Source organism: Symphalangus syndactylus, chromosome 19, assembly GCF_028878055.3.
Source record: "Symphalangus syndactylus isolate Jambi chromosome 19, NHGRI_mSymSyn1-v2.1_pri, whole genome shotgun sequence".
Lineage (NCBI taxonomy): Eukaryota > Metazoa > Chordata > Mammalia > Primates > Hylobatidae > Symphalangus > Symphalangus syndactylus.
In genome coordinates this window covers 61,264,709-61,280,723 of record NC_072434.2, presented here as the reverse complement: position 1 = coordinate 61,280,723, position 16,015 = coordinate 61,264,709, and the positions used below count along the sequence as shown (strand labels likewise).

Genomic DNA, 16,015 nt, shown 5'->3' with positions numbered 1-16,015 from the left:
CATGGCCATGACCAGATGTTCTGCTTTTACTGAAGCCTGAAAGCATGCTAGGGCCGTTCAGCAAATGACATATAGTTTCCGTTACATGTTATGCCTTTGTTCCAAGCTTTGGGGTCTATCTGCCTTGTGATTCTGTTTCTATATGTGCCTTGCAACATTTTTTCCCACAATGCTTACCTCTAGTGCTGTAAAAATTACTACACGTTATGTCCCGAGTGGCTGATCTGCCTGTACCACAGGCTGGACCTGATGCAGAGCCCTTTCCTACTCTGGGATGCACTCAAAACTGGCAGCATTCCATATTACTCAGTAAATTCCTCAGAACAGTATTCTCAAATGTGGAATATGCTCTCTTCAGAATGTGAAGAGGTCAACTAGACATTTTGTTTCCTTCTTAGTGGTGGTAGATGCAAGGTGCAATAATTTGTCCTTTATTTTGAAGGGGATATCCTAGCATGTCTCAGGCCACTTGAACTCCTAAAAACTTCACTGATATAGCAGATTCCTTAATCTTCATAATATTGCTCTCCCACTTTCTAGAACACATATGTCTCACCTCTGCATACCTACCATTTCTTGCTTATCTGATTCATTTAATACGATGCTATTGATATACAGAAAGAATACTGTCAAGGTGGCTTTTATAGTTTGTCTTAAATTGGTGATTAATCACCCTCAGATTTCCTTTGTCTTTCTTCAGTGCATTGATAGCAACTAGCAAGATCCATACATTATACTTATAATTACTAGTTTCCCCAGAGTAATCCTTGTAATTACTAATTCCACCAAACCAGTGAATTACGTTCTACTGGTAACTCATCGCAGTTCGCCACTAATGGAAGTTTAAGCATTGCACCACGAGGGCATGCTGTGGACTATCAGTACTCTACCTGCTGTCTGTGATGACATCATTGTAAACCAGCGAGTGGATGATGGAGCTCCAAAATATCATTTTAGAGTCTCCTTCCTAGGGCCAGTCCTGTTACGACTATCTTAGGGCAAATTCCCCCAGAAACAGACTGTTGGTAGAAGACCGAGTACAGGAGGTTTATTGGGGGAGCACTTTCAGAAACAACAAATGCGAAGTGATAAAGTATGTAGGATTCAACAGCGAAGAAGCTGAACTGTGATGCAATAGTGGAAGCAGCCTCAGCGGATTCTGTGGGTAGTTCTGGAGCTGAAATGACCCTCTTAGCTTATCTCAAATTAAGCTAGGAGGTCAGATCTTTGTACCCTAGAGTATTTGTGTCCTCGGGCTGGTGTAACAAATTAACATAAACTGAGTGTCTTAAAACAACAATGGAAATTTAGGTGTTAGTACAGTGGAGTCCCTCACAGGCTCTAGGAGACAATTCTTCTCTTCTACCTACCCGTGGCTCCTGGCGTTCCTTGGCTTGTGGCAACATAACTCTAATATCTGCTGCCTCTGTCTTCACAAGTCCTCCTCTGTGTCTCTGTCTCCTCTGGGTCTGTGTGTCCCTCTCATTTCTCCCATAAAAATACTAGCTATTGGATTTTAAACTAACCTGAAATCCAGGATGACAACTAATTAATTACACCTGCAAAGACCTTATTTCCAAATAAGGTCTTATTCTGAATTTTTGGGAGACACTATACAATCCACCACTAATAGGTTTGCCATTTTTTTCTAAGCCTTTTTAGGAGACAGAACGCATGTACAGCACACACTTTTATTTTCTATACTAGATGAAAAAGAAGAGCCAATAAATAATTTACGATTACTTATTTTTCATTAATCTGTCTACATGTTGACTCATTTGCAACTATCTCATGATGAAAACACAACTGGCATAATATATATCTTTTAACTTAAACAGGTTAGTCTACCAATCTGGTATACCATGGGATTTAAGGTAAATTTAGTTATAAATTCCATGTGGTCTTTGCCATGTTGTATCTCATTTATACTTGATGTTTATTTTGTTGTTTTTACCATTCTTTGGCTTTATAAACTATTCTTTCTTTGTAAAACACAGTGTTGATTTATCTATTACTTATATCATAGTAGTTATTCTAAGAAAAAAATAAGGGGAGAAATATTATTTATAAAATACAGCCTTAGAAGTCAACCTGTTTGTTCATATTCCACATCTCCCAATTATTAGCCGTACCACACATCTCTGTGCTTCTGGTTGTATTCATTTGTGAAATGGGAAAACAATTTCTGCTCACCTACCTGCTTAAAGAGCCTGATAAATATTGACACATTATTATTAGTGATTATTATTAATAGTATGGAACTACATTATACTTTATAAACTAGCTATCATTTAATGGGGCAGGAAAATAAATATTTTTATTATTGTTATTTAAAAGGCCGTTCCTTATGGCTGAACTGGAATAAGGGCATAGATATATCACCTTATTCTCTTATTCTCTTTTTTATTTTTATTTCTTTGAGACAGAGTCTCGCTCTGTCACCCAGGCTTGAGTGCAGTGGCTCAATCTCAGTTCACTGCAATCTTCTCCTCCTGGGTTCAAGCAATTCTCGTGCTTCAGCCTTCCAAGTAGCTGGGACTACAGGTGCATGCCACTACACCTGACTAATTTTTTTTTTTTTTTGTATTTTTAGTAGAGACAGGGTTTTGCCATCTTTGCCAGGTTGGTCTCGAACCCATAGCCTCAAGTGATCCACTTGCCTCGGCCTCCCAAAGTACTGGGATTACAGGCATGAGCCACTGCACTGGGCCCACCTTATTCTCTTTTAAGCTCTCTCTCTCCAGTGCAACTGTTCTCTATTCAAGGAAATGAAATCAAAAGTAGCAGAACAAAGTCCAATTTTTTACCTTCTCAATGATTAAATTTGTATCTGAACTGACTTGAGTATGTCTTGTTATAATCTTTGTAAATAAATAGCCAAAATTCCCGGGGAAAATCTGCTATAAAAATAACTAGTAAGAAACCTTTGCCTAAGAATGAGGCAGGGGGGATACATAAAAGTGGTGATGATGTAGGATTCATTGTGGGGGATCAAGCTGCTGTAGAGTTTTCCTACCCCTTTGAAGACTTATTTCATGAACAACTTTCAATTAGATACATTTTGTAAGACTTATAAATTGACTCTATGTACATGATAAAGACAAGTCTATCCAAGTGATAATTTTATGCTGCAATTTCTGGGGCAAATAATGTATTTAAAATAATGTAATTTATAATAATCATCTGTAGAGAAGGAAAAGCCTATCAAAATAAATATTAGTGTAGATTTCTTCTTTCTTATTTTATTTCATTGTGGGTTCTTGCTACAAAGAATATTTTGTTTAACAAATAATTTTACTTCCTATATTAAATAAGAAATAGCTTCATGTATTTTATCCTAAAAACAATTCCATTTTCTAAAAATTTACATTGAATTCTACCAGGATTATTCTAAAAGGGATGAATATTATAGCAATATTCGTAAGTTTAACTCAGTTCAAGGTTTATTTTACTTAGAAAATTTTAAATCACATTTCACAGAAAAGTTTATATCTTCATTATATCAATAATGATTTTAGAATTAGAAAAATAAAGAATTACTTGGTATTTGATGTTTTTCTAATTTCAAAATGTAATTGCAAGGAAACGGTTTAAAAGTTTTAAATTTAAATTATTCCTAGAATTTTAGAATCTTTAAAACCACCTTTATTTCTGAATGTTATTGGAACACTGTATTCTACATTCCAGTCTCACTGCTTTTTAGAACTACTCATGTAATTTATGAAATTTTAAAGTCACACCTAGGCAAATATTCCAAATGAATTTTATTTTACCCCTAAAGAGAAAGTCTCTAGAAACCTACTCCAAATGTTACTGAACTTTACATTTATCTGTATTTATATTTATGGAAGATTATTTTATGTGACTATGTATCAGTAGCCCTAAGAAAATTCGCTTTGTACTCATAGTTACTGTCATACTCTCTGTTTTAATGACTTTTATTTTCTGAATATCATTTCTAGTGGCCTTTGTACCTACAACTGAAACAAATTTACATGGTTGCTTTTGATCACTTCAAATTATAATGACAGAACCAACTCTCAATGTTAATTGTTTAATAATTTATTTATGGACTATGAGTTTCCTGTCAGTCTTCTTTGCTCAAATCTGCTATTTTCATTTGAAATTATATGATAAAGATAATATTTCAAATAACGTAACTGTTTGATCTAATCTTTATATGTTTGTTTATATAAGAAAGATGATTGAGAATTGACTTAACATGGATGCTCAGTAATATGCTTAATGTTTAATTTTTTCCCTTTTTCTTCTGTGACTTTTTTTCATAAAGAAAATGATAGTATTGATTTAACATAGCAACAGCACTTCTTTCTGTCCTAGCACCATCAAACAGCTTGGGTATTACTGCTCTGGGTTACTTTTGGCCAAGCCCGATGGCTTTGTTTGGACTTTATCATGATAACAATGACAATGTCACCATCTTTATCTCTACCATTGGTGACAATAACCATACCACCATGCTGCTTTATGAGGCAATAACTTGGTTTTCTCATTTATCCACTCAGGAACTGGATTATTACCTCATAAAACAGTGTGATTGTACAATTATCAATTAAATCCTGGCTTGTCGGGACTCTTCAAAAAAAAGAAAAATCCTTTTCCTAATGGTGGTTGGCAATAATTCCCTCTGTCTGAATTCATGGAACTTTGACTGCCAAGGTTATATTTTCACACTGATTACCTATTATCTTTCTTTCTTTTTTTTTTTTTGCCTTGAAGCTGTTGCACACTGCTAAATCCCAAGAACTATCTTACACTGTAGATGGACTGAAACCTTATAGGATATATGAGTTTACTATTACTGTCTGCAATTCAGTTGGTTGTGTGACCAGTGCTTCGGGAGCAGGACAAACTTTAGCAGCAGGTAAGCAAGTTTTAATGGATATGAAAAATTTGTTGCCTATCAAGAAAAAAACTTATAATGTTCAACACCTTCTCTACTTGTGACTTTATATTTGTCTTTTCTGCTTTCTTCTCCTCCCTCACTAACCCTGATTGCTTCTTACCTTGACAGTTTTAAACAACAACAACCAAAACTTAAACTTTAAGGGGTACCTAGGAGCTGAGTTATAGCTGTGTCATAATAAGAAATATAATTAGTGGTAGAGTGACTCCACTCTACAACTAGAAATATATAGAATATACAACTAGAAACATATAAAAATATATAGAACTAGAAATATATAGAAATATAATTAGTTGTAGCATGACTCCAGGGCTTAGCTACCAACCTGTGTCCTAGCAGTGTCCTGACAACTGTGAGAAACAATCAGGAAGCTTCTTATGAGGACTTTAGGATACCTCTTCCCTCAGTCCAGACATTTTTTGTAGGCTTGGGTCTACTCACTCCTCATCCATGGGAACATCTAGAAATTACTGTGTGGCCTGGTGTTACATTTGGCTTTCATGAAATAGGTAAACATTTATCTATTATTTTATTAAGAGGCTCTTAAGTTAATAAAATGTAAATAAAAGAATTGTTATTAAGTACAATCTTAGTAGAAATGGTTTGTATAATTTGTGCTTGCTTTATTCAGGACTAACTGGATTCATACAAACCTGATTATATGTATTAGTAAGACTTATAAAACCCAATTATTTAACATTAATATATTTTCAAATCAGTGTTTTTCTGATTCTAGATAAAAGCTTAGTTTCCTGGTTATCTTTAAAGAAATGTCCATGTGTAAGGAGATTAAGACATTCTAGATGAATTACAGATATTACAAAAACACATGTTTACCTGTAAAAACATTTCCTAGACCTCCTCCCCAAATCTCTTCATCCTATTATTAATAGGTCCAATTATGTAGGGTTTTTTTTTCTGGTTCTGGAAAAAATTGCTTAGCTCAAGTGATCTCATCCAAGTAATTTATTTTTTTTTCAAAATTTTCATTAATGCAAACAACTCTGAAATTCTAAGAAATTATGGTTTACTAAATTTATAACGGAACTCTTTGTATTTTTATATATTTTATATATGTGCATTTCAGATGTATGAATACATTGATGGAGTACCTAGCTTGTAAAAAATACTCTTATCCTATAAAACTGTCTGTTTTTGTATACTGTGTTATTATTAAACGTTTACTGAATGCTGAATATGGACAACAGAGGAGGATTCTATCTCCTTTAAATGATACAATTTCAGACTAGAAGACAAAAATTAAAATAAGAATCAGTCTTGCAAGTTGGAGAAAGTAAAAATGGATACAACACAGGGTGAAGACTGGGTGTGTTATAGTAGGGGACATAGGGATCCCAAGCACGTGGCCGTGCAAAACTGGAATCACATCCTCTCAGGGTTGTGAAACATGTAAAAATAATCTAGTGTTACTATATAGCCAGTATCAATATATTCTTTGTAATATTACCCCCAAGTGTTCATCTAACCCATGTTTGATACCTTCAGTGTTACGGAAATACTACGTCTCAGACAAAGCTATTCCATCTTTAGATACCTCTTTTAAAATGTGATTTCTTAGATTGATCAAAAATATCTCCTAGTAACTTCTACTCAACAATCTTACTCTACTTCCTTGGGGGCTGTTGTTAATTTAATTTATCATCCTTCCAATAAAATTTTCAATAACAATATATCCACCCAAGTCTTTTCTCCTTTAGGCTGCATATCGTGGTGGCTCCCATCTGAACCTCATTGCAATAGTGTCTAGAGCTGTTATTAGTATAATTCTTGCGGATGAGATCTAGTCTGCCTTTTCATAGATATAAGCAAACTAAAGAACCTGAAGAGAGACATGCCTGTCCCCAGAAACTAGCTAGATCCTGGAGATGGGGATAGAAGAGCAGGAAACATGTCTACAGAATAGAATCTCCCTGCCCTATGCATTAGTGATAACATCTGTGCTAATAGTATCCTCGTTGGTTGCAGTGGCAAGATCCTGTTGCATAAAAGACGATGTACCTGGGTGCTCTGTGCAGCTCTCATTTTAGTTACTGGTGAGGCGATTAAAACCACTCCTGTCCACTGGCAGGACTGTGAGGTAAAACTAACTAGTCAGAGAACTCCGAATCCTCTCTCTACTTTTTTTATCCTTGAAAAATAGAACTAGAGGCATATTCGCTAAAAGTCAGGTGATGTGAAAGTTAGTTGACTTACAAAAATAAGAGTTTATTCATATATGTAAGGGGAAAAAAATGGTTAGCCACAATGCCAGGGTTTCAATCTGGGCTCTGCCATTGACTAGCTGTATGACCTTATATAAATTATCTAACCTCTGTGCCTTAGTTTTCCAATTTATAAATAAGCATAACTTATTTTGTAGGGTTCTGATGTGGATTAGAAATAGTTAATACATGTAAAATATTTAAAGCAGTACCCATCACGGTTCATTCTCAATAAAAATTTATTGTCATGATTTTTATCATAATATTATATAACACTTTTATTAGTCACGGTATAAATGTTATGGAATTTCTGATGTTATCAAAATCAAGGAGAGTTTATTTTACAACTTTGATTTTCTAACATTATTATAAAATATAAAATGGAGAATTCTAAAACTAAGGATTGTATTGTGAAAAGAAAGCTTAGAAAGGTTTAAAATCTGAAAGCACTATTTATTATTTCTGTAAGAAGTATGTCATTCAGAATTATTATGCACATTTCAAAACTTTGCTCAAAAACAGCAAATTTCACATTTGTCGGTTGCAATATAGAGTTAATAATGTGCCATAAATGTATTACTACTACATTTTATTGTGAATGCTCAATTCAGAGCCATCTCTTGAGGGCTTACTATTTAAAGCACCGTGGAGGATTCTAAGATAATTATACCCAGCATTTGGGTTAAGGAGTTGAGATCCAACAGGTAGGATTAACACCATGGCGACATGTGCTAAGGGCTGTGAGAAAGGTGAAAAAAATGCTATGGGAAGGTAGAAAATGAGATAAATGGTTTTGATTTGGGAGACTGAATAGATACCTCATTAAAGGCTATTTCAGATAAACTATAAAAGAATGGTAAAGACTTTCGCAGATATTTGCTGAGCATATACCATGTGCTAGTTTCTGTTTTAGGGGCTGGCACTGTTCCAGGTACTGATGTAATGAAAGCAGAGATTTATGAAGACTTCCCTGGCAGTAGAGTACACAATAGATTAGAAGAGAGGGTATAATAAGAGTCTGGTAGACATTTTTAAAGAGGCAATAAGAGAGTAAATCAGATGAGTAGAAGTGAAGATTGAAAGAAGGGAATGGAGTGACTTCAAGGAAGACAGACCTGGAAGTTAAGCAGTGGGAAGGATGGACAATGATAGCAAATATTGTAGCCCATGGTGGTGCCATTAAATAAAAGGGGAAAGATGAACGAAGAACATATGGGAGAAATAAACTCGTGAGTTTATTTGATGATTTGATAGAAACACATCCATGACAATTATAAACATCCAGGAGCAGAAATCGCAAATCTGGGGCTTAAAATTGATGCAGATTTTGTATTCATCTGCATATAGACGGGAGCTCATGCTATAGGTTATAATCAATTAGTGAAAGCAGAGAAAATGCAAAATAGAAGTCCAAAGAAAACACCTTAGTCAATATTCTACCTGGGAAGAAAGAAGAAAGTAAGAGTGAAGTGAACAGAGGTATGGTCAGAATTAGGAAAAGAACTGAGAGGAAGCAGTATCAACAAAGGCAAGGGAAGAGAGAATTCTGGAAGGAGAATGTTGTCTGCAGTGTCATATGGTATAGGGAAAGCAAGAGAAATGTGACCTAAAATGGATGCGAGGTCACTGGTGACTCTCTGGGGATTACCCTAATTAGCATGGTTGAAGCAGAAGCTGGAACATGAAGGATTGAGCAGTGGCAGGAGGAGATATAATGGTAAATTTCAAATGTGTGTGTGTTTTTTTTTTTCTTTGCTAAAATTTTTCTTCTACCCAATTTTCATTCTTTAAAAAATTATATTACCTTTTGTTTCCATGTAAAATCCCTTCTTTTCTAAAGAAAAATTTATTTTAGTGTTTTTTCTGGAAAAAATGTTTATTTTCTAATTCCTTAATGTATTTTGTTAGAACTATCTGATTCTTCACCTGCCCGGCAGAGAAAGAAAGTCTCTTATATGACAAAAGTATGGAAAAATAATTTTACTTACAGTTGGGTTTATTATAAAATACATCATTTTTAGGGTTGTTCGAATCAGTGAAAATAAACTTATTTGCTTTTATTTGAATACCAGGAAAAAATTATAAATCCATCATCCTTTTTGCCTCCTTCCTTATTCAGTAGATGAATGTGTATTTCTAAATGTTTTTCCAAAATAAAACATCTGAATATAACATATAGACATTAAATCATAGAAATACACTGCAGACCTACAATAAAGCCAGTTCTTTTGAATGGTCAACAATTTTGCTATAGGAGAGTAATAAAAGTTGACTTGCAACTTTATGGTTCATCCTGCTCTGTTTTTTCTACTATTAACATTGCAATTTGGAGAGTACATATTATTCCAATGAATTCCAATGGATTTGTGGGAAATTTAACTCATGTCTAATAGCTCATATGAGCTCATTATCAGAGATCAAAGGAGACCAGTGACCATTCAAAAATTTTGAGAAAGAGCACCACCAATTAGAAGTAGTAATTAGCCTTTTAGAAGCATTTGAATCATGAAAAGATATGTTGCCTCCTTAAATCTCAGTCTCAAAAATCAAAAAGATACTTGTGAAGATTTATCTGGCTGTTTCATTAAAAAGCTTGAGAATTATAGTTGGCTCTCTCTTGTTTTAAACATTTTTTTCAATTAAATATATGATTAGAATGGGTACATTTCATCCAGAGTATTGCACTGCTGCTTCTTTAGTTTTGATGCCTGTGACAAAGTCTGAGAACTGATTTGAGAGAGGTGTTCTCTCAGGAGCAGCTGCATCTCTCTCCATTGCAAAATCTTCAAGCAGTGCTATTAATGGCTTTGGAGTTGCTTCTGGGTGTATGAAGGTAATGAGTTGATGAACTGGGCCCTCTTAAAATCCTTGTAATACTTTTCTTTAAGATTCTCCTTTTAATCTGAGAAATTTGTGCATTTCCACCCATTGCAAATTGAGTTTAGTTTAAACCCTTCTTATGAGATATTACTTTTGGAGATCCATTCCTGAAGGGACAATGTGATATTTCCCTTGCGTATCATAAATTCACCTCCATACTACAAGCTTAGAAGTGCCCATCTCGCATAAAGCAAGTAATTAGTGTGCATTAAATTTTCTTTCTGAATGCAAAGTAAAATGTATAGGCTGTTTGCTGCTGGGTTGAAAACACACATTGTTTTGCATTCAGGTACATAAGTCTTTTCCTTGTGAATTGGAGCCAGAGTGATTAAACAAGCACTCTTAATATGTTAATTTATAATTTTAATTACAACAATCTTGTATATATAGTAATTAGTGAATACTAATATAAATATTTTTCTACCTTTTTATTCATAATGCATAAACCAATCACCCAGTTACTTCTCTGAGGTTGCCTGTTTTTGTTTCATAATACAATCTTTGTTCTTAGTTATGAATGCATTTTGTTCATTCCTGTCTTCAATAATCCCTCATTAAGCTAGTCACTTTCTGCTCCATGCTAAAAAGGAAAAATTATCATGTAAATGTGGCATGCCATATTAAAAAGCACATTACCAAACACTTTTGTTGCTGTCCTTCAATTAGTTTCCCTTCTTTGAATTTAATTCCATTTGTTGTTAAACTACTGACTTGATGTATGGACTCATGAATCTGAGGCTGCTGCCAAGAAAGTGGGGAAAAAAAATCAAAGCCTCTTCGAAGAGCTGCAGAGGCGAGCTGAAATGAATTTGCTTCACCTTTGACAAGAACACTTGAACAGCATTGGAATCCCCTGATGATTCAACTTGGCTAATTATCCAATTATTTATTTCAAGAATAAAGGCACCATTTTACAATTAAGGAAGTGTAAAGTAGTCTGAGAAATTTGGTAACGACAGATGACTTAAGTAACTTCTAAGATAAACAGTATCTGTGCAAAACTTGTCCCACCAATTGTTTTCAGGCAGCAGTTGGTGTGTCTTAGCATCAGTGAAATCCTGAGTACACTGAAGATTTTTTGTTTGTTTGTTTTGCTCTTTCAACAGAAATTATTTTACACTTGTAACCAACATGTCAAATTTCCATGGCTCTTAAGCAATGTTTAAGTTATATTTCTCTTGATTAAAAGCTTTTGGTTTAAAGCAATACTTTTTAATTGCCTAATGATATAAGTCAGTTCTTAGGAAAGAACCGCACATTTAGGAGTTCATTTGCAATATAACTGAAAAATTCATTGCATGGCAGTAAAACAATTTACTGTTAATTACAAGGAGAAGAATTTGCTGTAGCATGCTCACAGATTGCCATGAATCATGCAGCACTCCTAGAGATTTATAACAGATGTGTAAGTGGGATGAATTAGCAGGGTTTAATAACAGAGACACAAATCATGCAGACTTCAAGGAGCTTTAATTGATATACTAGAATGTGACGGGCATGAATCACTCAGCCATTCAACAGCACTGTAACATATGGTCAGCTCAATATGCCGCATCTTAAATCGGTTGGTGAGTCGTAGGTTGTCCCATATGGTGGAAGCAATATATTTTTCATGATTAAAAAAATGCATCCATTTTTTAAAGAAATATGATTGCAAAGCATGTTTGTTATTGAACAGTCACCTGAATGCCAAACTGCTTTTTTTAAATGCTTTTTTTTTTTTTTTAACATGGCAGCTTCTCAAAATAAATAGGGGCTACTCCTTGTAATACCAGATCGCTGGAGGCATCATGAGAACCAAACTGGTGCTTGTTGGCACACTCGATCCACAGCAAGCCTATAGAAAAGCGCAGCTGATGATTGCTGTGATTGTCAGGGAAATCCTTCAGGCTGGGGCAAAACAAACAAATGAAAGGATGGTGTCACTTTCAGAGAAGTTCAGGAATGCTCAGCTTTGTAAATTGAAGAAAATGAGTTGGATGAGAGATCCCTACTTAGCAGGGTAAGAAAGTGGCTGTGATGGATAATACCATGACCCCTAATGTAACAATTGGATGTAACATTTTATACTAACTTGTTAATTAAATGCTCAGTCCTTCAGGGGCATTTGAAAAGAAGCACTGGCTGGTCATCACATAGATGGTAGCACCAATTCCAAGTCATTCTTGAAGAATTATTTCAGTATCTGCAAACAGGTACCCTGGTTGAGGACTGGTAACTGGTAGTGTGCAAACGTGTTTTTCTTGGAACTGGGATCTGGCAGGTTTTGGAAAAGCTTTCGCTGCATTAGTAAATCTGACAGACTTGAAAAAGGAATATTGCAGCCTTAGAACTGTGGCTGCCAGAATTTAATGTCAACAATTAAAATTTATTTTGATCCTTACCTAGTGTTTATTACTGTTTGTATACACAACAGACCTTACTAATACAGAGATGCACTATTAGATGGAATTACCATCTGTTCAGAGTGAAATGCTGGCATCTGTCTTAGATGCTAAAACTAAAATGATATTATTTCTAACAAAACAAAATTAACTGCTTTTTACTCACCAACTTTAATTTGTAGTGTGTAGTTGTATCCAAGGAAAAGGCTTGACTGTGAACTATGTGATGACCTCTGTGGCCTGGTCTATTTAGATATGCGACTTTATCAGGGGCTCTACTGGCCTTTTTGGCATGTGAAAATGCCATGTAGAAATCACACTTTCAATACACAATTTTAGCTTTATAATGTACTATGTATCCTATGAGTCATTAAAACAACACAATCAAGCTATGTAAAAATTGACTGAATCAGAGAGACTCTAGTATGCAAAATATTTTGACAGATGTGCCCCCAAAAAACTGCAAGGAAAAAAATTAAATAGGCAAAAAATCATCTGAACAAAGTTGCTATAGGTCCCACAGTGACACCTTTAGGAAAATACAAACTGTATCTTTCTTCTCTGTTAGACTATTTGAAATTTTCCCCACATTGACATATATAAAAAATTTACATTCAGTGCTCCCTCATTTTAATGTAAAGCCTAAGTATCCTATTAAAATAGGTCTTTAGCTTTTGGAAGTTAGAGAATTTGGAGGATCAAGGACAATGGTAGTTTCCATACTGATGTTAGATCAGTGATGCTACTTTCTGAGAAGCCAGACTTCTATTCTATATATCACAAAATAATAAATTGTGTCACACCAGCATTTAATGCATGTACACAGTGCATTAACTGTAACTGTAGTACATTTATTTGTGCTGGAGGAGACTTGAAAATGATGAAAAAATCAATACTTTGCTGTCAGAGAAGCAAGTGTTACGATGCATTTAAGTAGTTAATTGCATAAGCCCCATAAAAGCTTCAAGTTTGGGTAGCAAGGATGCCATAATTACAGTCCAAGCAGCTACCTTTTATTAATGGTGGACTTTAGGGAATGGTGGTTGCTGTCATCATTGCTGCTATATGTGCAGTTTAGAAATAATGGATCCTCTTCTCTCTTCATGTGTACGATGGTAGTTTTGTGCAAATTATTGTGATCGCCAGAACAATAACTGGTTAAGGTAGTGTTTGTTCACAATGTTCACTGAACTTCTCTAAAAGCAGGATTTTCTTTATGTCACAGAACACATAGACAAATTATTTTTATATGCCATGCTAAGGTAAAGGAACAAGGTGGCTGAGAGCTGAAGGGGATAAACCAGAGGGGCTCCTGCTGGCTTCCCAGGAGCAAAGGGAATCAGGGTGTCTGGTACCCATTCGTGGCTTATGAACTTAGAAGTACTGCTTTAAATTATTCAATCAAAGAATTTTGAAACTGGAAGAGGTCCTAGACATAATCAAGCCTGTCACTCTAACAACTGAAGTAACTGAAGAATAGAGAGACCTAATAATGGATTAACCAATGTTCCATAATTAGGGTCTTAAAGAGCCAATCTAGAGCCTACATTTTTCTCCTTTCCAGATCTTCTAGTAATATCCTCTCCTGAAGGTGACTTGTCAACAAAGAATAAAGTGGCAAAATATATTTTATTCTTTCTTCCCTGGTCAGATAATAGACAGTCAACAAGGTGATGTTGAGTCATCCGTGAGAGTTTTGGAGGAAAACTTTTCCTCTTTAGGACACTGATTGGTGAGCAGCTGATTCTGCAGCAATTTCTCTGCAACAGAGAAATCAGGGCTCATGACCTGGACTTCTTGTTTGTGTCCTGGTCCCAGAGCCCTTTTGCAAGTGTTTTGGCCTAGCAGTGTTTGGTAAATTGTATTTCCTGGCATAGTTTTGTATTTCTGTAAAAAAGTCAAAATCATTTTCTATTGACAGGGTGCTTATTAAGAATATTTTATTTAGTCTGCTCCCCACCCATCCCTGAAACATAGAAAGATTGTTTATTCTTAAATTCTTGTCATCATCATAGAAAGTTGATGATGCTTTAAGATATTGACACAGCCATACAGTCTTCGTAGGCAAAAAATGAACAGATTCCTTAAAAACAAATGAACAGATTCCATTTTAAAGACCAGTACCTCAGAAAGAGCTTTGTTCAGCTTTTAGTTCTTATCCTACGGTGCTCAAAATGCTACACTACATAAATTTTGCAAGTTTAAATGTATTCATTTTGATATACCACTAATTATGTTATAAAGTAATAAATGCTGCATAAAGAATGCATATTATAACATTTTATAAAAGAATATATATACATCGAATAGACAGATAAGAAATTACACCTATTAAAAAATACAAATGCTATTTTAAAAGTACAAGAATTTTGTACTTTTATTCAAATAGACATTTTATTCTTAGAAATTATGGATAATGAACATTCATTTTAAACTTTGTATATTATTCTTAGAAATAATGAATATTGAAGATTCATTTTAAACTTTACATTTATAAGACAATTTTCTACGTAAATAGAGATAGATTTTGAATATAGATGAATTGTATTCCTGAATAGTATATAATTTGAAAGATTTGTTCTTCTAATGATAGTGCCTTATATTTGTATAGAGACTTGTTTTGTAAAACATAAAGCAAATATGTATATTGTTGTAGAAGCAATTGTTGTCAATGCATTTCACTGAAAATGTATCCTCGTTGCAGATGGGAAAGCGGAAGCAGATATACGTGTTAAGGGATTTTTCTAAAATCACACAGATTTAGACATTAAAAAGTGAAATATAATTTTTAAAAGTCTACCAAATCCCTTTCATTATGTAGTGTTGTCTCTTAACGAACTGTTTTATAAATTAACAAATCTTTAAAGATCATATTTATTTTTCCTATAGTTCCTTTTCCTTGAAAGTCTGATGAAGAATTCATCATTACCCCAATCTCTTGGTGATTCTATGTGCATGTATGTGTGTGTGTTTAATGGTTCAGGGTATCTATTTTTCTTCTTATTCTACTTGTATGTGTATGAGACCAGTCTAGTTTAATTGACAAATTTCACTTAATTCCCCCTTCCAGCCTTAGAAGAACTCTGAAAAGAATAACTCAGTAGGATGTTCACCCTTTCAAACAGGCTTAGTTGACTCCTCCATGTGAAACTGTAAAACACACCTGCTGGAATGCTTTTTTGTTTTGTTTTTCTTTTAAGCAAGAGAATAAAAAATGTACTCTAGTTCTATTCATTCTCAGGAATTGGCTTCTAAAGGACAGTCCCATTGCTTGGGGGAATAATTCCTCTGGGAATCAAGAAGTGCTCTACTACTTACTACTTCTTAAAGTTTAAATGGTAAACATTAAGTTTAATGGACTCTCAAGAATTTCCCTATTGATTAGAATCACTTTGCCAAATTAAAAAAAAAAGTGTGCTCCAATTTTCAATAATTATTACACAAAAACGACAGAGTTGCCAGAATTCCTCTTGTTTAGTTTTATTTTCTATTACTCTTAGTCTATATTCCTGATTAAGACGTAATTTTTGGATTATGCTACTGATGGGGGAAGGAATCTGTTTTCTGTGGTGGTGCTGAGCTTCAACATTATCTCCACTGAG

At 34.5% G+C, this 16,015-nt stretch overlaps 1 protein-coding gene across 1 annotated transcript in view; it reads left to right on the top strand.

Annotated features, from left to right (window-relative positions):
- The window catches only part of USH2A (usherin), an 801,829-nt gene that overhangs the window by 232,939 nt on the left and 552,875 nt on the right, over window positions 1-16,015 (top strand). Inside the window, exon 20 of the mRNA XM_055233796.2 lies at window positions 4,741-4,885. Within this exon, the coding sequence (XP_055089771.1) occupies window positions 4,741-4,885 (145 nt within the window). The remainder of the gene's footprint in view (window positions 1-4,740; window positions 4,886-16,015) is intronic.